The sequence below is a fragment of the Nicotiana tabacum genome, chromosome 22 (assembly GCF_000715075.1).
Source record: "Nicotiana tabacum cultivar K326 chromosome 22, ASM71507v2, whole genome shotgun sequence".
Lineage (NCBI taxonomy): Eukaryota > Viridiplantae > Streptophyta > Magnoliopsida > Solanales > Solanaceae > Nicotiana > Nicotiana tabacum.
In genome coordinates this window covers 164,579,040-164,602,317 of record NC_134101.1, presented here as the reverse complement: position 1 = coordinate 164,602,317, position 23,278 = coordinate 164,579,040, and the positions used below count along the sequence as shown (strand labels likewise).

The 23,278-nt window shown below is 41.0% G+C and overlaps 1 protein-coding gene across 1 annotated transcript; it reads left to right on the top strand.

Moving 5' to 3' along the window:
* The first annotated feature begins 1,658 nt into the window (after window positions 1-1,658).
* LOC107769406 (putative mitochondrial protein AtMg00860) lies at window positions 1,659-1,967 on the top strand. Its single transcript, XM_016588610.2, has one exon. The coding sequence runs from the start codon at window positions 1,659-1,661 to the stop codon at window positions 1,965-1,967; it is 309 nt and encodes a 102-aa protein (XP_016444096.2).
* The last annotated feature ends 21,311 nt before the right edge of the window (window positions 1,968-23,278 follow it).

The window sequence follows — 23,278 nt, the reverse complement described above, 5'->3', positions numbered from 1 at the left end:
GTTTCAAGCGAAGGTGTGAGAGGGCGACTAGGGTTTGGGCTATGGTGAGGCTCCATCTATGAGAGAGACGATGAATAGGGGGTTCTAGTTTGGGGGGGTTGGGTAGAGATTAAGGTTATATAGGGAGGGGGTGGTTTAATCTTGGCCGTTGGATCAAGTACGATCAATGGCCTGGATCAATTCACTTAAAGGAAACGGTGACATTTGGTCATGCATCGAGACTGGGTCGACCCGGGTTGAAATGGACCGGGTTATGGGGGAAGGCTGGGACCGTTAGATCACTGGGAACGGACGGCTCGGATCAACTCGCCTAAAACGGCGTCGTTTCAAATAATGCTGGGTTGAACTGAGCCGTCTAAAGGAAACAAATCAACGGCTTAGATCTGAGGCGCCGAAACGGCGTCGTTTGGACTGTCTGAGAGACCAGGCTTATTGGATTGGATCGTTTGATATGATTTGGGCCTGATTTTGCATTGAAATTGGCCCAGTTCCGATTTGGTCCAATTTTTCACTCCTTTCTTTTTACCTTTCATTTTCTTTTAATTCCTAAAAACCAAAATTCCTAAATTAAATTGTAAAACCAAGATTATTTTAAAAAGATATTAATTAACCTTTAACAATAATTAACACACAAGATCAAATATTGATTAAAATAAATCACACAATTAAACAATAAAAATGACAAAGCTACCAAAATTCATATTTTTGTGATTTTCATTCTTTTAAAATGGGACATGGTTTAATTAATTCAAAAATGCACAATTAAATTCTAAATATGCATGCAACATGTATTTTGGTATTTTTCAATTAATTAAAACAAGATAAACATTCACAGACAAAAATAATTATCCAAAATGTCACGCAAAATTCTCAAAATTATACCCAAAGGCAATTTGTTTTATTTTTCGATTTCTTTTGGAATAATTTTCGTAAAGCAAAAATCACGTGCTCACACACAAGACATGCCAAAGCGACTACCACCTAGGCGCACTGTGGACCATGAAATTGAGCTGGTGTCGGGCGCGAAGCCACCTGCCCGGGCGCCTTACAGAATGTCACAACCCAAACTCACCGAGCTTCGGAGACAATTGACGGAAATGTTAGACATAGGGATCATCGTGCCCTCCAAATCCCCATACGGGTCCCCTGTGCTATTCCAAAAGAAATATGATGACAATATGTGACTCTGTGTGGACTATCGGGCTCTAAAAAAAATTACTGTGAAGAACAAGTACCCTATTCCGCTAATGGCAGACTTGTTTGATAGACTGGGTGGTGCGACGGTGTTCACCAAAATAGACCTGAAGACAGGTTATTGGCAAGTTCAGATTGCAGAGGGTGATGAACACAAGACTACCTGTGTGACAAGATATGGGTCGTACGACTTCCTGGTTATGCCATTCAGCTTAACTAACACCCCAACTACGTTTTGCACTTTGATGAACCAAGTCTTTCGAGAGTACATTGATGAATTCGTGGTGGTCTACTTGGATGACATTGTGGTATATAGCCAAACATTGGAGGAACACCTGATGCACTTGCGGAAGGTCCTAGCTCGATTGTTGAAGCATGAACTATATGCGAAGCTATCTAAGTGCTCCTTTGCTCAAAAGCAAATTGACTTCCTCGGACATGTCATCAAGGAAGGGCAGATCAAGATGGACCAGCAGAAGATTCAGGCAATCACAGATTGGCCGCCGCCTAAGGATATCCATGCCTTGAGGGCGTTCCTTGGTCTATGCAATTTCTATCGGCGATTTATGAAAAACTACTCCCTCATTGCAGTACCATTGACAGAACTCCTCAAGAAGGTCACGCCTTGGGAATGGGGACCCAAGCTAGCAAAGGTCTTTATGTCTAGTAGCCCCATCTTGGCCCTTCCTGATCTGGCCAAGCCATTCGAAGTACAAACAGATGCATCTGACTATGCCCTCGGTGGAGTCTTGCTACAAGAAGGCATCCTGTAGCGTACGAGAGTCAGAAGCTGAAGGATGTAGAGCGGCGCTATGCCGCCCATGAGAAAGAATTATTGGTTGTCGTCCACTGCTAGCGCCTTTGGAGGCACTATCTGCTGGGGACCCCGTTCGTGGTCAAGACAGACAACACAGCTGTTAGCCATTTCATGACCCAGCTGAAGTTGAATGGTCGACAGGCTAGGTGGCAGGAACTCTTAGCTGAATTCCACTTCAACCTGGAGTACCGAAGTGGGAAGACCAATCATGTTGCTGATGCACTCAGTCGGAGAGCTGATCTAGCATCAGTGTGCCTACTCGCCACCCTAAGGGGGAGCGAAGTAGCCACCTCCATCAAGGACTAGATACAGGATCTACTCATCAAGGATCCTGCTGTACAGTATTTGGTTGATTTGGTAAGACAGGGCAAGACTCGCCAGTTCTACATGAAAGATGGTTTCCTGAAAGTAAAAGGGAACCGACTTTATGTTCCTAAAGGAGGAGATCTGCGAAGGACTCTTCTGGCGGAATGTCATGATACTTTGTGGGCCAACCATCCCAGTGAGGAATGCACTGTGGCGTTACTTCTCCGTGCATATTATTGGCCTCAAATGTCCGATGACGTTGCTCAGTATGTGAAGACTTGTCTAGTATGCCAGAAGGACAAGTCGGACCGCTTAACACAAGCGAGACTCTTGGAACCACTAGATGTCCCAAAGAGACCTTGGGAAAGCGTTTTCCTGGATTTCATCACCAGATTGCCCAAGGCAGAGATCTCGCAACTATCTTGGTTGTGGTAGATCGGTTTTCCAAGTATGCTACCTTTATTGTTGCCCCACAATATATATCAGCAGAAGATACAGCTCGACTCTTCTTCTCTCATGTCATCAAATATTGGGGCCTGCCCAAAGACATTGTTAGTGATCGTAACTCACGCTTCACTAGTAACTTTTGGACCCAACTCTTTAAGTGCCTTAGGTCAATGCTGAGTCACAGCTCAAGTTTTCATCCACAATCTGATGGTCAGAAGGAGCAGTTCAATGGTATGTTAGAGAAATATCTCTGCCACTTTGTAACCGGATCGCAGAAGAATTGGGTGAAACTTTTGGATGTTGCTTAACTGTGTTTCAATTCACAAAAGAGCTCTAGTACAAACAAAAATGCTTTTGAAATTGTTACCGGACAGCAACCGCTACTCCCACACATAGTCAATGCACCAAATATGTCTAAATCTCCTCTAGCTGCTAGCTTCTCAAAAGAGTGGAAGCAAAATTTGGAGATAGTGCGGAGCTATCTTGTCAAGGCTCAAAAGTGGATGAAGAGGCATGCTGATTAGAATTGTCGCTTTGTTGAATACTAAGTAGGAGACAAAGTGATGGTCAAAATTCCAAAGTGGTACTTATTTGTGGGGGTCCATGACCCTCGCCTATTGCAAAAATACATTGGACCCTTATCCATTGAAAGGCGCATTGGGAAAGTTGCATACCGGGTGGATACCCCAGCTTGGTGGAAAATTCATCTTGTCTTCCATGTCAGCATCCTAAAACCTTTTCAAGAAGACATGGAGGATCCTTCACGGAGCCAGCTCACAATACCCAGTATCGAGGGCCCAATTCAATCGGGAAAAAGGCGTGTTGAAGCTATCCTTAATGATAGAGTGATTCATGCCTCAAAGAAAGATCACCAAGAGTTTTTGGTGAAATGGCAGGGCTGTGATGCAGAGGAGAACACTTGGGAGAGGGGAACAAACCTCAAAGCCTACAAGAGCCTAATTGAAGATTATCTTGTAAGTAAGGCATTGAGGACGTCGCCAACTCAGGTGGGGGAGAATGTCATGGGCGGCTTTCCAACCATGCCCCATGACCCCTTGGGCACGCCCCATGGCATCCTAGCAAGCCTCTCAATGCCTAGCGCCACGGACGGCCTTGTGGTCTTGTCCACGCCAAGTGACAAGCGCGCATGTGCCTCTGTCGCCCTACAGATATCCCTCGCCAGTGCCCAACCGCAGGTGGATGCCAACAGTGTCGCGCGCGTAGACCCTGATGCCAAAGACTATGCTGCTGACAACGGACCTGTTTCTGCCTTGTAGAAAACTAAGTCATTGTAAATATAGAATAGTTTTATTCCATATACTTCCATTATGTTTCTCTAGTTTAATCAAGTCTAGTCTTGTAGCTTTGGTTTATTTTTTTAAGCATTATTAGGGGGATCAAGCAATCAAACTTTCTAGTAAGCAAACAATTCTCTGTACTGGTGTCTCTCCCCCTCGACACCACGTTGCCTTTCTGTAATAGCTTTCATTAATGCAATCAAGTTTTCTTTCATTCACAATTCTCATTTTTGTTCTTTCAATTGCTCTTGACATTGGTTTTCCCGTACGGCACTGACAATCTAGTCTAGCGTACGGAGGGGACCTCAGTTGGAAGACAGTAACTGCACTGACATCAGTTGCTTAGCCTTACGTCGCCCTTCCAAGGAATCTCAGAAAGGCGCCGCGTAATAGGAAACATACACCATGTCATATGACATCAAAGTCTGGCGGGTGATCAAAAAGAGAAATCTTCCAATTCCCCGAAAGAAAGATGAGAATGGTCAAGTAATAGTATCCACTGATCCACTTGATTTGGATGACTACACTGATGAGTAAGCCGCTGTCAACTATGAATGCTAAAGAAAACAATCTTCTGTACAATACTATTAGTGGTGAAGAGTATGAAAAGATCTCAAGCTGTGAAACTGCTAAGGAAATGTAGGACAAATTGGAAGTCACATATGAAGGAACCAACAAGGTAAAAGAAACGAGGATAAATCTTTTGGTTCGTGAGTATGAGCTATTTCAAATGAAGGACGGAGAATCTACTGAAGAAATTTTCTCCAGGTTCATCAAAATTCTTAGAGATCTTAAATCTTTTGGTAGAACAATAAAAAGCGGAGAACAAGTCTGAAAAGTTCTTAGAAGTCTACCTACGATTTGGCAGCCAAAGGTCATTGCTCTCGAATGTCAGGATCTTGACAAAATGTCCTATGGTGAAATCAGAGGTGACTTAATAGCCGTTGAGAAAACTTACTTGGATATACAGAGTCAACAAGAAAAGAAAAAAATAGCTGCCTTCAAAACAACTGTGGCTGAACCAGAAGATGAAGAAGAAGAGGAAGGAGGAGAACAGGATGAAAACATAGCCATGCTCTCTCAAGTTGTAACTAGCATGATGAAAAAACCCAGAAATAGCAGAAGAGATAAACCAAGGAAGAAGTCTCTTGGATGCTACGAATGTGGAAAACACGGACACATTAAAGCTGATTGTCCTGAACTAAAGAAGAAGCTCAGCAGGAACCTTCAAAGGAAGAAGTCTTTTGGAGCTTGGAGTGATGACGAAAAATTTGATCATGAAGAAATTGCAAATACGTGTTTCATGGCCATAGAAGATGATAGAAATGAGGAATCAGGAGAGCGTGGATTCTCATAAAACAAAGGAGCGGAAGAAAAATAAGACTCAGGTGAACTTGGTCTTATGGCAGACGAGGGAGCTAGTGAGGCATGTCCCCCTACTTGCCCTAATTGTTATGAACTTTAAGAATTTTTTGATATTGCTCTTGCAGATATAGAAAGAGTTCTAAATGAACTCAGAAAGATCCAAAGAGAAAAGAAAGATTGGGCCTTGAAGCTAGAAGTTTGTGAAATTGAGCGTGATATGCTACAGGAAGAGGTTAATGAACTTCAACTTCAATTGAATGGATTGCAAAAATACACTAGTCATAGTTCAGTCAAATCAAATCAAACAGTTCATCACAATAGAAGAAATCTCATGTATGTTACTTTTGTGGTAAAAATGGCGATAATACTAACCAATGCAGGAACAGAATCAAAGCAGAAAAAGACTCTGAAAATTCTAATAGTCCATCTTGTTTTTATTGTGGTAAAAAGGTTCAGACCTCAAATCGTTGCAGGTTCAAGGATAATAGGATATGGGTTTGGCAACCCAAATCTTCAAATCAAACTAACACTCAGCATTCTAACCATTTAGGACCCAAGCAGGCTGGGTACCTAAAAATAAGTATTTTTGTTTTGCAGGAACACCGCAAAAAGAATGGAAAAGGAAAATGGTATCTCGACAGCGCGTGTTCTAGACATATGACTGGTGACAAAAAATTGTTCAAGACAGTCACCAAGATAGATGGAGGAACAGTTACCTTTGGAGACAAATCCAAAGGAAATGTAATTGGTGTTGGAAAAGTTCCTCTGAACTCAACATATGATGTAGATGAAGTCTACCTGGTTGATGAACTCGGCTACAATCTTCTCAGCATTAGTCAACTATGTGACAAGGACTACGAGGTTCGTTTTAAGAAACATAGTTGGTTTATAGAAAATGAATCAGGTAAAGTCACTTTTTCAGGTAATATAGACAAAAATGTCTATACTATAAGCAACTTAAATAATCTTGGGGATCAAATTTGTCTTGCTTTCTTGATTGATGATCCCTGGGTATGGCATAGAAAACTTGGTCATGCCAGCATGCATACTATTCAAATGCTTTCTAAGCATGATCTCGTTATTGGACTTCCAAAACTAGATTTTTCAAAGGATCATATTTGTGATGCATGTCAACTAGGAAAACAAACTTGCTCATCTTTCAAAATCAAGCACATTGTTTCCACCTCCAAACCTCTCCAACTATTGCATGTGAATTTATTTGGTCCAAATAGAACTGATAGCATAGGTGGTAGTAAATATGCTTTTGTCATTGTACATGATTTCTCTAGATTTACCTGGGTTATGTTTTTAAGTCATAAAGATAATGCTCTAAAGAATTTTGAAGTTTTCTGTAAGAATTTTGAAGTTTTTTGAAGTTTGCAACGATCAAGGAATCTCTCACAACTTCTCTTCACCAAGATCTCCGCAACAAAATGGAGTGGTAGAGCATAAAAATAGAACTTTACAGAACATAGCAAGAACCATGATTGTGGAAAACTCTCTACCTCACCATTTGTAGAAGCGGTGAGCACAACATGTCATATCATCAATAGGTGTCTGATTCGACCAATCCTAAAAAAAACGCCATATGAACTGTGGAATGGTAAGAAACCCAATATTGGCTATTTTCACCCGTTTGAATGCAAATTCTTTATTCACAACAATGGAAAGGACAATTTAGGTAAGTTCGATCCTGAAAGTAATGAAGGTATTTTTCTTGGATACTCTCCTTCAAGCAGAGGATATAGAGTTTATAATAAAAGAACGCTATGCATTGAAGAATCAATTCATGTTGTTTTTGTTGATACTAACCCTCGCCCAAGGAATGAAAAACGTCCTGAAGATGAGGAAATTTCTTTTGTCCCTAAATCTGTCATTGTAGGAAAGGATCATCAAAGTGAGTCAGCTGATCAGCAAACTCAACCAGCTGAAGAGTCTATAGAAAATCATGAACCACCTCAAACAGATCAATCGACTAATGTGGAAAGAGAGCCTTCCTCAAACACTCCAAATGAATGGAAAAGTGAACCTGGCTATCCTCACAAATTCATTATAGGAGATCCACAGGAAGGAATCACTACTAGAAGATCTCAGAAGAACAAATCACATGTGACTCATATTTCTCAACTTGAACCAAAGAAAGTGGATGAAGCTCTGAAAGATACTCACTGGATAAAGGCTATGAAAGAGGAACTTGATCAGTTTGAAAGAAATAAAGTATGGGAATTTGTTCCAAGATCTTCAAATTCCTTAGTCATAGGGACTAAATGGGTATTCAGAAATAAATTGAATGAATCTGGTCAAGTAGTTCGAAATAAAGCAAGGTTGGTTGCTCAAGGACACTCCCAGTAAGAAGGAATCGACTATGATGAAACCTTTTTGCCTGTGGCAAGACTCGAATCCAGACGAATACCACTTGCCTTTGTTGCTCACAAAGGATTCAAGCTATTTCAAATGGATGTTAAAAGTACGTTCTTGAATGGCTATATCTTTGAAGGAGTATATGTGAAGCAACCACCAGGATTTGCCAACAACACTTTCCCTGATCATATATATAAGCTGACTAAAGCTTTGTACTGTCTCAAACAAGCTCCTCATGCATGGTATGAAAGGTTAAGCTCTTTTCTTCTAAATCAAGGTTTCAAATCATGTAATATCGATATCACTTTGTTTATTAAGCATTCTAGTTCAGGTAATCTTATTACTCAAATTTATATTGATGATATTATTTTTAGTAGCCCTAACTCTGTTTTATGTGAAGAATTTTCTCTCTCTATGAAAGGAGAATTCGAAATGAGCATGATGGGAGAATTAACCTCCTTTCTCGGACTTCAAATCAAACAGTCTCCTAAAGGGATTTTCATTAGCCAAACCAAGTATACTAAGGAACTTATAAAGAAGTTTGGCATGGAGAATGCTAAGTCAATCGGTACCTCAATGAATCCAACAATGATGCTCAATGAAGACAGCAATGGAAAGAATATGGATGAAACCATGTATAGAGGGATGATTGGTTCCTTATTATATCTCACTGCTAGTCGACCAGATATTATGTTTAGTATCTACAAGTGTGCAAGATTTCGGTCGGCTCCTAAGGAATCCCATCTCGCTGTTGTAAAACATATTATTAGATACCTTATTGGTACCTCTAAGCTAGGATTATGGTATGATCACTCTAACAATTTTGCCTTAAGAGGATTTTCAGACGCAGATTTTGTAGTTGACAAAATTGACAGAAAAAGCACCAGTGGCACGTGTCAACTTTTGGGAAATGCACTAGTATTTTGGCATAGCAAGAAACAAAATTGTGTTGCCCTATCAACAACTGAAGTAGAATATTTAGCTATTGGAAGTTGTTGTACACAAGTTCTGTGGATAATGAATCAACTTCTCGACCATGATTTATCTCTTACCTCTATTCCTATATTTTGTGATAATACCAGTGCTGTTTTTTTATCAAACATTTCTGTACATCATTCTAGGGCAAAGCATATAGAAATTAAGCATCATTTTATCCGTGATCATGTTGCTAAAGGTGATATTGTTTTAGAATTCATTAGTACTGATTCTCAACTTGCTGATATTTTTACAAAACCCCTTTTGGAAGAAAGATTTTGTGTTCTCCGGAAAAAAATTGGCATTATGCAAAATTTGTAAAACAAATCTTTTATTTTCTTCTAAAATATTTTATATCCTTTAGTATGTGTGATTAACTTTAATTACTTGTAAGTGATATTGTTTTAGAATTCATTAGTACTGATTCTCAACTTGCTGATATTTTTACAAAACCCCTTTTGGAAGAAAGATTATGTGTTCTCCGGAAAAAAATTGGCATTATGCAAAATTTGTAAAACAAATCTTTTATTTTCTTCTAAAATATTTTATATCCTTTAGTATGTGTGATTAACTTTAATTACTTGTAAGTGTAATTATTGCGTTTCCTCAGTACCGCCGATCCATCACCTCAGAAACATCACTTCCTTTTCGGAACCCGCCCTTTCCTTTAACCAAGGCGACCCTTCAATCCTCCTAAAGCTCGGATAAAAACCCTTTCTTCCCTTGTTACTCTCCTCATTCTCATCAAAGCCAATATTCTCACCATGGCAAATAGAAACCCCTCTTCTTTTACTGCAACCAGACACAGTAGAAGATTTCAAAAACCCCTCAACCCTGAAGAATCTGTAGACTTGGAGTCATCCATTAGCTCAGATTTTCTCAAAACAGACAATGAGAGTAGCGAATCTTCCGAAAATCCACCCATTAGTCAGAAAAAGGCAGGCTAAAGGCCCATGGAGCAAACCCCCAAAAAGTCTGCATGCAAGAAAGGAAAGGTGGAGAGCACTGAATTTGGACATGAGGATAAGTTAATCTTTTATGGCCTGAGAAAAAAGCAAGGTTTGAGTCCTACAAGTCAAAATCTATGGCTTATGGACGCTCTGTAAGTCTTTCTCTTATGAAAAATCTGCACTGTGATGTGACCGCTATATTTGATTTTCAGCATCTTTCTTCTCTGTTTGACACTGTTGGAAACTCTATTTATGATGAACCTATGAGGATGTTTTATGCAAACTTGTTTATGAATGACAAAGATGATTTGGAATCTATGGTGTTATACACTCGAATTGTTCTGGACTCTTATCAATTTGAAAAGATTTTCTCTGCTAAATTTAGTGGATTTGATGTTTTTGTGCAAAATTCTTGGCCAAAATATTTTGAAGTATCCTTTGAAGAAGCCAAAACCTTTTTATCTAATAACCCTCCTGATATTGGCCCCAAGAATCTAAAGTTTGAACACCGTGTCTTGGCCCACATGATTGATACTACTTTACTCCCCATAACTAAGTCCCTTAGCACTTTATCCAATAGAGATGTTTTTATCCTTTACTGTCTTGTTAATAATAAAAGTCTAGATTGGTTTGTGTGGATTTGCCAATGCATGCTTGAAAGTATTAGGGACATATCTTCCTCTACTGCCTATTTACCATATGGTCTGCTCATCGCATACATTCTCGAAGTTATGAAGGTAGACTTGACATCCTTTATACCCAAGCACATTACCAGCACTTATGATAAGACAACCTTTTCAATGATGGGGTACACCTTGGGTGATGATGGATAGGTTAAGCACGCCAAAGTTGAAAGCATTCCAGTGCCAGTTGAAGTTCAAACTGAATAACCAACATCTCAGTCGACTGCCTGTCAAAATCTTTAGTAGATGCAACAATATTTAGATGAGGTAAAACAGCTAGTAGTTGAGATGAAGGAATAGGTAGACAAGATCAGGGAAGTCACTAAGGAGACAGGTACAAATGCGGTTAAACTTAGAATGGATATAGGAGCTACGCGGATACAAGGAACCAAGGCATTCAATTCTACGAGTGAAAAGATGGATAAGCTTGCCAAAGATGTCGAAAATTCCTATGACTCCTTTTGCACCAAAGTGATCAACACTCTCAAGTACTTCTTAGGAAGAAGCTAATGCGTATTTGTGTGATGGTGTTAAAAATAATATTTTCTCTTTTTTGTTTTTTGCTCTTGCTTGCTTGCTAGTGGTTCTAGTAAACTATTTGTTTCGCTTGGGACTGTATAAACTATGCCTCTGCTGAAAGCATTACTTTTGCTGCACTATCTCACTAGTTATTATGTACGTTATTTCCTATATTACTTGTCTTGGTTGTTTTCTTTCCCTTTTTGATTGATATCAAATGAGGAGAACAGGTAGAGAAGTAAATCAACCACTCAGGAGGAGACAACATCAACTCAGGGGAGCAAGCATCAACTCAAGGGGAGCAACGCAGAGGGTGAAATAAAAGGGAAATCTACATAATTATGATTTGTTTACTCTCTTGATTGTCATCGTCAAAAAGGGGGAGATTGTTAAGTCAAAATCCAAGTTTGAATGATGACAAATTTAATTACCTTGTTTTGCAGAAATCAAGAGTCAACAAAAGGAAAGAAAACTAATGAGAAGCTGTCCAACGATGGGTTGCTGAATTCATGGACAGGCAAAAGGAATCCAAATCTTTCATATCCTTTCAGCCTCAATTGAAGGAAATCAAGACTGCAAATCAGGAGCTATTTCCAACAAATATTCCTTAAACACATTTCATTTCCAAAACTCATAAATAATTCCAGAAAATAATTTTCTTTAAAAATTCATTTCTCGGGCTTGGGACCTCGAATTCGATTCCGCGCATAAGCCCCAGCCCCATATTATTCTACGAACCCCTCAGGACCGTCAAATCATGGGTCCGGGTCCGTTTACCTAAAATATTGACCGAAGTCAACTTAAATCCATTTTACAGTCAAAATTCATTATTTTTCACAGATTTTCACATAATGGCTTTCCGTATACGTGCCCGGGCTGTGCACGTAAATCGAGGTAATGCCAAAAGAGGTTTAAGGCCTCAAACGTAGAACTTATTTTAAAACAAGTGATGACCTTTTGGGTCATCACAAGTATACTAACTGATGTATAATTGATTCTGTGGCTTCCTTAATTGCAGATGGGTTGATTCTCTTTACCTTATTTTTCCTTATTCTTAACTACTATATATGCTCTCCTTTACTCCTCACTTCTGACACATGAACAATAGTTTATATACACTCTCACACTCTCAAAAGCTCTATATTCTCCTCTATTAATTGTAATTCTTACTAATCCGACCGGCTGTAAGCCAAGGCTGGCTACTTGCACCATCTCGAGGATCTAGGAAACTGATGAACCATAGCAAGTAGGAGGCCAGTATAGGCCTGAGACGACAAAGAAACATCATAGAACGGAGGGCTAAGCCGGTGATGGTACCTGAGGATTATGGTTCAGATAGACAGCATTTGAGAGAGAAAGGAAAGGGTGACGGCGGGATATGGTGGAAATGAATTAGGTTAGAAGGGGGTCGTTTGGAATTAAAATGGTAAGAACAAATACGAGACGTTGATCTCAAAGATCAACGGCCAGGATTAGGGGTTTCTGGGTCGGGTTTAATTGAATTTAGGCCTTGGGTGAATTGGGTTAGGGACTTGGGCTGGTATTTAGGTCCAAAAAAATTAGGAAAATTAAAGGCTATTTTTTAAATACCCAAATAATTGAATAAAAATTATTTTATAAAATAATTAACAATGAGAAAAAATAATTTTCATGCATAAAAGTGCTTCAAAATAATTATTCAATATTTTAAAAATATAATGGACCAATTTCTAGAAAAATCATGCAGTGATGTGTACGTGGGCTATAATTGCAAAATCAATGCAATTGTAACCAAAAGGTGTAAATCTGGTCATTTGTAAAATAATTGGAACTTAATATGGTTTAAATAGCAAAATTAAATCATTGAAATATTATAGAGCCATTTGTGAAAAACTTTTATAATCATTCATATAAATAAAATACTAGAATAAATTAATTTAAAAATATAAAAACTATGAAAAATGTTCATTGATGCTAATGCATAGTTTTGAAGGCATATATGCATTTTAAAAATATTATAGGGAAAAATTAGGTATCAACAGCTGTCCCTCTTTACCCGGAAAGGAGGAAAGAGTTTTTGGGTAAAGAAATGATGGCCAATTTTGATCGAATGAGCGTTTTGGAAAATATAGGCCGAACCCCGGTCCTTGAGCTGCCTACATATCCCTGGTTTTACAGGAATCAGGCTATGTGTAGTTTTGGATCCACCGGTGAATGAAGCCAATGGAGTTGTTATAGGAATGGTTGCCAATTTCAGCGAAGGTTCTTTTGTGAATGGTAGTGTCGGATGGAGTTATGATTATGGATCTAGAGTGTATCAGATGTATTACAGGGCAGATAGCTGGATATCACGAGGTAAGATGGGTAGCTGATGAGAATCGGTTATGAATGGCGAAATGAAAATGGTGTGAGCGAACGGAGCGAATGGTTGCTCCTGTTTGAAACGGTTACCTCTGAGATCACCTGCAAACTCAAAATACAGTAGATTACTGCAAAAATTTAAACGTGATGCAAATTCCTTGTGGACCATGAAAGATTGTCTTTGGACGGTGCGATGACGTCTTTAGACTATGATGTCCTAGGCCATGAATTGTGAGATAAGAGATTCGTAGGCTATGAAATGATGTTCTCAGGCCATGAAAATGGTGCCTCCAAACCATGACGCCTTTGAATAATGATATGCAAATTTAAGAATTCCTCATGCCATGACATGGTGTCTTCCGGCTATGAGGATGATGCCTTTAGACTATGACTCTTTTGAACAAATTGGCAATATTTCAGCCTATGAGATGCAATAATATGATGCGAAAATTAACAAGACAAGGCTTAGTATTGTGAGGTTAAGGGCAGAGCTTAGCCCGAAAGAGGAGCAAATATATAGTGCTGGAATAGAGCAACATTTATGCAAGGAGGGACACCGCTTAGTCCCATGAGAAGGCAGTGCTTAGCCTTGAATGGAGTTAGAGCTTAGTCTCATGCAAGATGCGGGACAGGTCTTAGTCCCACACAGATTAGAAGGTTGTGCTTAGCCTTATGCAAATATGGAGGCAGGGCTTAGCCGCATGCAGGTAGAGACAGAGCTTAGTCTCACGTAAGAGAAGGCAGTGTTTAGCCTTATGCAGATATGGAGGCAGGGTTTAGCCTTATGCAAATATGAAGGCAGGGCTTAGCCTCATGCAGGACGCAGGACAGGGCTTAGTCCCATGCAAATGGAAGGCAGAGCTTAGCCTTATGCAGATATGGAGGCAGGGCTTAGCCTCATGCAGGATGCGGGATAGGTCTTAGTCCCATGCAAATGGAAGGTAGAACTTAGCCTTATGCAAATATGGAGGCAGGGCTTAGCCTCATGGCCGGATGAAGACAAAGCTTAGTCTCATGCAGGATGCGGGACAAGGCTTAGTCCTAGGCAAATGGAAGGCAGAGCTTAGACTTATGCAGATATGGAGGCAGGGTTTAGCCTCATGCAAGATTGGAGATAGAGCTTAGTCTCATGCAGGATGCGGGACAGGGCTTAGTCCCATGCGGATGAAGGCAGATATTAGCCTTATGCATATATGGAGGCAGGGCTTAGCCTCATGCAAGATTAGAGACAGAGCTTAGTCTCATGCAGGATGCGGGACAGGGCTTAGTCCCATGCGGATGAAGACAGAGATTAGCCTTTGCAGATTTGGAGGCAGGGCTTAGCCTCATGCAGGATACGGGACAGGGCTTAGTCCCATGCAAATGGAAGGCAGAGCTTAGCCTTATGCAGATATGTAGGCAGGTCTTAGCATCATGCAAGGTTCGGGACAGGGCTTAGTCCCATGCAAAGAATGAATAACAAATAAGAGTAGAATGTTTCTTAGCTGGAGATACGTTCAGTGTCTGGTGGACTGTTTGATAGTGACTTTACTTCATGTATATATATTTGTGAATGCTACTGCTATGTCAGATGTGCTTGTGCTCAAATACAAATTGTAAGTTTCGTAAGGGAAGGTTGGTTCGTGCCTTCGTCTGCTGGCTCTGCTCCTCCGTTATGGAGGCCTTGTTTGAGTTTCCCTGGGTAACACCTAGTTGTTACAGAAATAGAATTTTCGAAAATATGCAATTATTGATGAAAATAGAGTTATTTTAGAAACATAGTGAAATATCAAGTAATTTTAGACAAACTAGTGACTGTAACATATTTCAGAGACATCGCAGCTTTCTTGTGTTAGAATTTTAAGGGTCCTCCTCAAAATTCAGGCCCAGTTTGGTAGATGATTCTTCAGTCATTTGCGAGAAACAAACTTGTTGAACTTTCTTCGGAATTTTGAGAACCCTTCTCAAAATTTTGCCCCAGTTTCTTAACCAATTTCTGACTTTCTGGCATGCAATGGAGTTGGCTAGACTTGCTTCGAAATTTTGAGGGTCCTCCTCAAAATTCTGCCCTAGTTTCTGATTGTAGGGGGACATGGAAATTTTATTATAATATGATCGAACCCACAGGGTTGCCTTCATATCCCCTCTTAAATGGGAATCAGGTCAAGCGTAGTTCAATTACATCTGATGAAGAAATGTAAATAGTCTAAACATAGTATCTCTTGCCTGCGTCTGAATTGTTTGGTTTTGGCCAGATTTCTCCGTCCATTTCTGCAAGTATGAGCGCTCCTCCTGTTAGCACCCTATGAACTATGTAGGGACTTGCTAGTTGGGAGAGAATTTCCCCTTCGCTTCATCTTGATGTGGGAAGATCTTCTTCAGCACCAACTATCCTGGTGCAAACTGTCTTGGTTTGACCCTTTTGTTAAAAGCCCTGGACATTCTATTCTGATAAAGCTGACCATAGAATACTGTTTTCATTCTTTTTCCATCTATAAGGGCCAATTGCTCATATCGGCTCCTTATCCATTCTACATCACTGAGTTTGGCTTCATGTATGATCCTTAAAGAAGGAACCTCTACTTCGGCTGGGATGCCAGCTTTGGTACCATAAACTAGCATATAGAGAGTTGCCCTGGTTGATGTGCGAACTGTAGTGCGGTATCCCAACAAAGCAAAAGGTAGCTTCTCATGCCAGTGTTTTTGGTTTTCTACCATCTTCCTTAGTATCTTCTTGATGTTTTTGTTGGCGACTTCTACAGCTCCATTCATCTAAGGTCTGTACGCCGTGGAGTTCTTGTGCTTGATTTTGAAAGTTTCACACATGGCTTTCATTAGATCACTGTTAAGATTGGTAGCATTATCGGTGACAATTGTCTCGGGAACTCTGAATCGGCAAATAATACGATCCTTGACAAAGTCTGCGATGACTTTCTTGGATATAGCTTTGTAGGATGCGGCCTCTACCTATTTTGTGAAGTAGTCAATGGCCACTAGAATAAACCTATGCTCGTTTGAAGCAGTGGGCTCAATCGGGCCGATAACATCCATTCCCTAGGCGGCAAATGGCCAAGGTGAGCTTGTTTCATTGAGCTCATTTGGCGGCACTTTTATCATATCGGCATGCACTTGACATTGGTAGCATTTTCGGACATACTAGATGCAATCTGTCTCCATGGTCATCCAAAAGCAACCGACCCTAAGTATCTTCTTGGCCAAGATGAAACCATTCATATGTGGGCCACAGGTCCCGGCATGTATCTCCTCAAGTAGCTTAGATGCCTCTTTTAAGTCGACACATCTTAGCAATCCCAAATTAGGAGTTCTTCTGTACAAGTTTCCCCCACTGTGGACGAAGTGATTGGACAATCTCCTAAGTGTGCATTTCTGAGTATGGTTCGCATGCTCCGGATATTATCCTTTTGCCAAATACTCCTTGATGTCATGGAACCAAGGTTTTCCATCCGTCTCTTCCCCGATATGAGCACAGTAAGCCAGTTGATTATGGGTTCTCACTAGGATGGGATCAATGAAATTCTTGTTTAGATATTGTATCATGGATGACAAGGTGGCCAAAGCATCTGCAAACTCGTTCTGAATTCTGGGAACATGTCGAAACTCTATCTTCATGAACCTTTTCCTCAATTCCTGCACATGGTGCAGATATGGCAATATCTTGGAATTCTTGGTGGCCCACTCTCCTTGTACCTGGTGAACGAGCAAATCTAAATCACCAATTACCAGCAGCTCCTGAATATTTATGGCGATTGCCATGTTGAGCCCCAGTATGTAGGCTTCATACTCTGCCATGTTGTTGGTGCAGAGAAATCTGAGTTTAGCAGATGCCGAATAATGCTAGCCAATTTCTGATACCAAAACCGCTTCAATACCCACTCTTTTGAAATTAGCAGCTCCATCAAAGAACATCCTCCAACTATCGTATGCTTCAGTAATGTCCTCTCCCACGAATGACACTTCTTCATTAGGAAAATACGTCTTTAAGGGTTTGTATTCTCCTCCCACAGGATTTTCAGCAAGATGGTCTGCCAATACTTGTCCTTTGACTGCCTTTTGAGTTATATAGATGATATCAAACTTACTTAACAGTATCTGACGCTTGGCTAACTTACAAGTCGGCATGGGTTTCTAAAATATGTACTTCAGAGGGCTCATCCTGGATATGAGGTAGGTGGTATAGGCACAGAAGTAGTGTCTCAATTTCTGGGCCGTCCAGGTCAAAGCACATCAAGTACTTTCCAGCAGAGAGTATTGTGCTTCATAAGGTGTGAATTTCTTACTCAGGTGGTATATGGCTTGCTCCTTTCTCCCTGTCTCGTCATGTTTCCCCAGAACACATCCGAAGGCTTCATCTAATACAAACAGATAGAGTAGCAAAGGTCGACCTGGCTCTAGTGGGACTAAGACCGGTGGTGTCGACAGGTATTCCTTGATTTTGTCAAAATCTCTTTGACAATCCTCGGTCCAGCTTGTTTCGGCATCTTTCCTCAACATCTTGAAGATGGGTTCACATATAACTGTGGATTGTGATATGAAGCGACTGATATAGTTGAGCCATCCTAGGAAGCTCATTACGTCCTTTTTGCTCCTAGATAGTGGTAACTCCTGAATAGCCTTGACTTTAGATCGGCCCAGCTCGATCCCTCGATGATTGACAATGAATCCAGGTAACTTTCCTGTGGGAACCCTGAATGCACACTTTGCGGGGTTCAGTTTTAAGTTGTATCTCCTTAACCTGTCAAAGAACTTTCTCAAGTCCGCTATGTGATTTGCAGCCCTCTTGGATTTGATAATGACATCGTCCACATACACCTCTATTTCTTTGTGTATCATATCATGGAAGATGGTTGTCATGGCTCTCATGTAAGTAGCCCCAGCATTCTTTAGACTGAATGGCATCATCTTGTAGCAGTATACCCCTCATGGTGTAATAAAATTTGTTTTCTCTGTGTCTTCTTTGTCCATCCAGATCTGGTGATAACCCGCGAAGCAATATACAAAGGATTGGAGTTCATGGTTGGTGCAATTGTTGATCAGGATGTGTATATTTGGCAGCGAAAAGTTGTCCCTGGAACTCGCTCTGTTTAAGTCTCGATAGTCAACACATACTCTGACTTTCCCATCTTTTTTCGAAAATGGTACAATGTTGGCTAACTAGGTTGGGTATTCAACTACCCTGAGGACTTTGGCTTTGATCTACTTGGTAACTTCCTCCTTGATTTTCAGACTCATATCTGGTTTGAATTTTCTGAGTTTCTGCTTTACTGACGGACACATGGGATTGGTAGGCAATTTTTGAGCCACTATGGACGTGCTCAAACCGGTCATGTCATCATATGACCATGCAAAGATATCCCCATTCTCCTTTAAGAAATAAATGTACTCCTCTTTCTCTGTCGGTGATAAGTGAATGTTGATGCGAGTCTCCTTGACGGTTTCGGCGTCTCCCAAATTTACTACTTCCGTTTCGTCTAGGTTGGACTTAGGCTTATTCTCACAGTTCTCAACCTCCCTGACAACCTTCTCAGGTATTTTGTCTTCTTCATCTGAGTCACTATTCTTATATTGCATTGCCTCACTACATGTCACCGGTTCATCAGGAAAAGTACAAATAACGTTGTAGAAAGAAAAGTGTGAAGGTGATAATGAATGATAAATAGCAATGTATTGATTATAACTGAAAACATCCAAAACAAGTACAGCTCGATGAATCGAGCATTTATTTGAAACAAGTAAGTCTTTAAAAACAAAATTACTGAAAATCTTAGGTGCCTAGCATGGCTATAGAAATAAAATTAAGTTGATTGCCAAGCTACTCAGGGACTCGGTGGGCCCGAGATGGTGTGGCAGTCCAGTTCTTGAGAACAACTCCCTTCTCCATAATCTGAACGGTGAGGCCTTCTTCCTCCTCCTCCTCAATTATTGCACTGCAATCCATGTCTTCATCCTCCAGGAACAGATTCCTCAGCCCTGCTAATGCTTCTTCTTCTGTAGTTCCCTATATTGTATCAGCTTGATGAAAAGTCTAACCCAGATGTGGCACTAGTTGCCCGAGAGGGTAATAAGGTCCACGCCATGGAGGCGACCAATCATTATACTCTTGCCACGTATATTGGTATCCGAGCCTGAAAGTAGTACCATGACGTTTCAGCTGTATTGGTTTGGTGATGCCTTGGAGATTCTTCCCAAGTCCTTTGCCGGGTTAGTACCCAAACCATGCTAGTATGCTTTTTATTTTGCTACTCCACCATTTGTCTTTCTCAACAGCATTGACACGTTTGATGTGATGATAGGTTTCCCCTCCTAGCCTTCTTTGGTTCCCGATAACCTGGATGGTCTGACTAGTGTAAATGGGGTTACTCCCGTCCCTGTGAATGATCACTTCCTGATAGTTCCATTCGAACTTCGCGGCCTGGTGTAGTGTGGAAGCCACAGCCCCAGCAGCATATATCCAAGGTCGGCCCAACAGAAGATTGTATGAAGTTGATATGTCAAGCACTTGGAATTCAACATCGAACCAAGTTGGCCCCATCTGCAGACAAAGATTAATCTCCCTAATTGTGGCCCTTTGAGGCCTATCGAAGGCTTTCACATTCATGATTCCGGCCCGTATTTCATGGAAAGCTTTGCCCCATCTTTTCAGAGTATCCAACGGACAAATATTGAGGCTTGAACCTCCATCAATCAAGACTCTGGCAATGAATTTGTCTTCAAATAGTATCGTGATATGCAATGCTCGGTTATGATTCAACCCTTCAGGCGGTAGTTCATCCTCTTAGAAGATTATCTTATGACTTTCCAGCACATGTCCTACCATGTTGGCCATTTCTCCGCAGGTGATATTGTTCGGTACGTAGGGTTCACTTAACACTTTCATCAAAGCATTCTTGTGCGCCTCTGAATTTTGCAACAGTGATAGGATAGATATCTGAGCTGGGGTTTTGTTCAAATGATCAATGACGGAGTATTCCCTCGCCTATACTTTCCTCCAAAGGTCATCTGGTCCTATTTCAATGATAGGATGCTTGGTAATGGCATCCTTACTTGGTCATCCCAAGTGTTCAGGTGTATAGATTCTTCTGGTCCTAGTCTTCCTTGTGCAGCATCAGATTCCTCCATTTTTGCCTTTCCTTTTCGCCTAGCTTTAGCAACGTAATCCTAGGGTATTGCTTTTGAATTGAAAGGAGGTATGGTTGATACTATCACTATGAAAGGTGTGGTCACTTCCACTTCAAATGGAATAAGGGTGGCCGCAGGTAGAGTTACTTCCACCTCAAATGGAACCGATGCAGCTGCCTCAACCTCGATTGATGCATGAGTTTGTACTACAATAAGAGTAAGTGTGACTATGGGTTTAAAGTCATCGCCTTCTCAAATAATCCCTATTTATCCCTCAGGATCCCATTCCTCATTCATCTCTATCACATGTATCCCACCACCCCTATGATCCGGGAGAGGATTGTTGCGGACATTGGTTGCAGCTTCTTTTGCCTGTATGACCTTGTTGTTAGTCAGTGTCTGGATTTTATCTTTCAATGTTTGGCACTCGTCGATGGTGTTCCCCTTGATACCGGAATGGTATGCACAGGTTTTGTTTGGGTTGACCCATTAGGATGGGTTCTCTACTACCATAGCGAGAATAGGAGTGGCGTAACTGGCGACTTTCAACCTTTCATACAGCTGGTCGATAGATTCAGCAATAGCGGTGTATTGTGTGGGTAGTTTGTGGTCAAAATTAGGTCGTGGTCTTGGGTGATTTTGGCGAGTTGGAGGTGACTGCAAATGAGGTGGTTGGGAATTATAGGTATGATAGACAGTGGCCAATTGGGAATATCTTGGAGGTGAGGGTTGATATGTAGGTAGAGGTGCTTGGTATATGGGTGGAGGTGTTTGGTATGTGGGTGGAGGTGTTTGATATGTGGGTGGAGGTGTTTGATATGTGAGTGGAGATTTTGGGCCCTGAGCCACCATTACTGCCCCAACGTCTTTCTTTTTCGATATGTCGCCTGATTGTAGTGCCTTGTTTGTGGCCTGTAGTGCCTCAAAGTTTGTTACCATCCCGCTCTTGATGCCTTTTTCAATTCTTTCACCAAGTTTGATGATATCAGAGAACTTATGGTTTTCAATAACCATCAACCTTTCATAGTATTGCGGATCTTATGCTCTGACGAAGAACTTGTTCATTTGTTCTTCGTCCAATGCTGGTCTGACCTTGGCCACTTCCGACATCCATCGAGTAGCATACAGGTGGAAAGTCTCAGTGGGCTTCTTTTTTAGATTCTGAATGTAGAAAATATTTGGTGCATTTTCTGTGTTGAACCTGAATCGGTCTATGAAATCAGACGCCATACTCACCCAGTTGGACTATTTCTTAGGATCATGGCTGATGTACCAGGACAAAGCATTTCTCATAAGACTCCTCATGAAAAGCTTCATCTGGATCTTTTCATCCTTTCCGAGCTCGACAAGTTTGTCACAATAGGTCCTTAGATGAACCCAAGGATCGCCAGTACCGTCGAACATCTCAAACATGGGAGGTTTGTAACCCTCTGGTAGTTCTACATCAGGCTGTATGCAAAGTTCTTCATAATTCAAACCTTATCCCTTTGCCTCCTTCGACACCCTGAACCTGACTTGTCAATTTCTTGAGTTCCTTGGCCATGTTCTTGATGAGAAGGTCCTTCTCAGTAGATTCTGGTGTATAGGAGGTTGGTTGAGTAGAGTGAGATATGGTTTCCATATATATATGGTTATTTTGGTGAGTGCCAGGAACTTGGGTGTAGTGGTGGTCATTGGTTGAGTTTTAAGGATCGGGAATGGGTTATGGTGTATTTTGGGGAGTGTGATAAGTAGTGGTTGGTGGGTACTGGATTGTTTGATGGTGTTGTTGTGGCGGAGTTAGTATCGGTAAGGGATTGGGATTTTGAGGTGGAGTTACATATTGATGCGGTGCGAGAGGGTTTTATGGATGCTGGTTTGGTGTGTTTTGGGGAGGCGCTGGGTTTTTGGTGTTTTGTTGGTTGATATCGGGGACGTTCAGGGTGAGGGATAGGTTTTCTAAGTTGCGTACCTGCTCAAGTTATCCCTGTAGTTCTAGTATCTTTTGTTCCAACCTCAAAACTAAATCATTTGGTGCCGGAGTACTCTGACCATCTGAAGTTTCCACATTCTCAGCATTTTCCTGTCGAATACCACTTAAGTCGTCCATTTTAGCCTTCCCTTTGCTTCTTGTATTACTTGGAGGAGGAGGAGGTGGAGGGCCTCTAGATTTTGTGTGATATGCGGATGATGCCAGTATGTGCGAACCAACCTTAGGGGATGGTAATAAAGAATAAAGAAAAACAAAAGGTAAACAAGTCAGTAAGGGTTCTGAAATGTTTGCAGTATTTAAACACGTATTGCGGGAATGTAAATTCGCGTCCTAATTTGGGAGCCTCGTCGTGCTTAAGGTAGGCCTATCGACAAATAGATTTGGAGAAATTCAGTGCCAATAATTGCCTCATTCCATTAATGTAAAAATAAACGATCCAAAACGACACTAAATAAGATAATGTTGCTAATGGCACTTGGCCTTATTATATTTAAAAGAAAGGCAAGTAAATCTAATCTACTTGGTCCTAGAAGGACCCTCTCCAGACCGGATGCTGTTGTCGATCAACTCTCCCAGCTCGCGCAGGTTCAGCAGTAAGAATGCCTTTGCCAAATGCCCTCCTTCGTTTCCCTCAGCATTTTGGCAGTCAGTGACTCTCTTTCTTATCTTTCCCTCCAATTCCATTAAACTGTACTCCAAATATTCCAGCCTTTCGCTGGATTTAACAGCTCTTTCTTTCCACTCGTTAATCATTTCCATGTCGGCCTTATGCTGCGTCATATGCTCAGCTTCAAACTCTCGAACTCTTTTGCGCAGCTTATTATACTTCACCTCTGCTTCGGCAAACTCATCTATGACCACCCTATTTCCTGGACCAACCCTTGGCTCAAAGATTCCTGATAGATTATCATCCAACCATGAGGGGTAAAAGTATG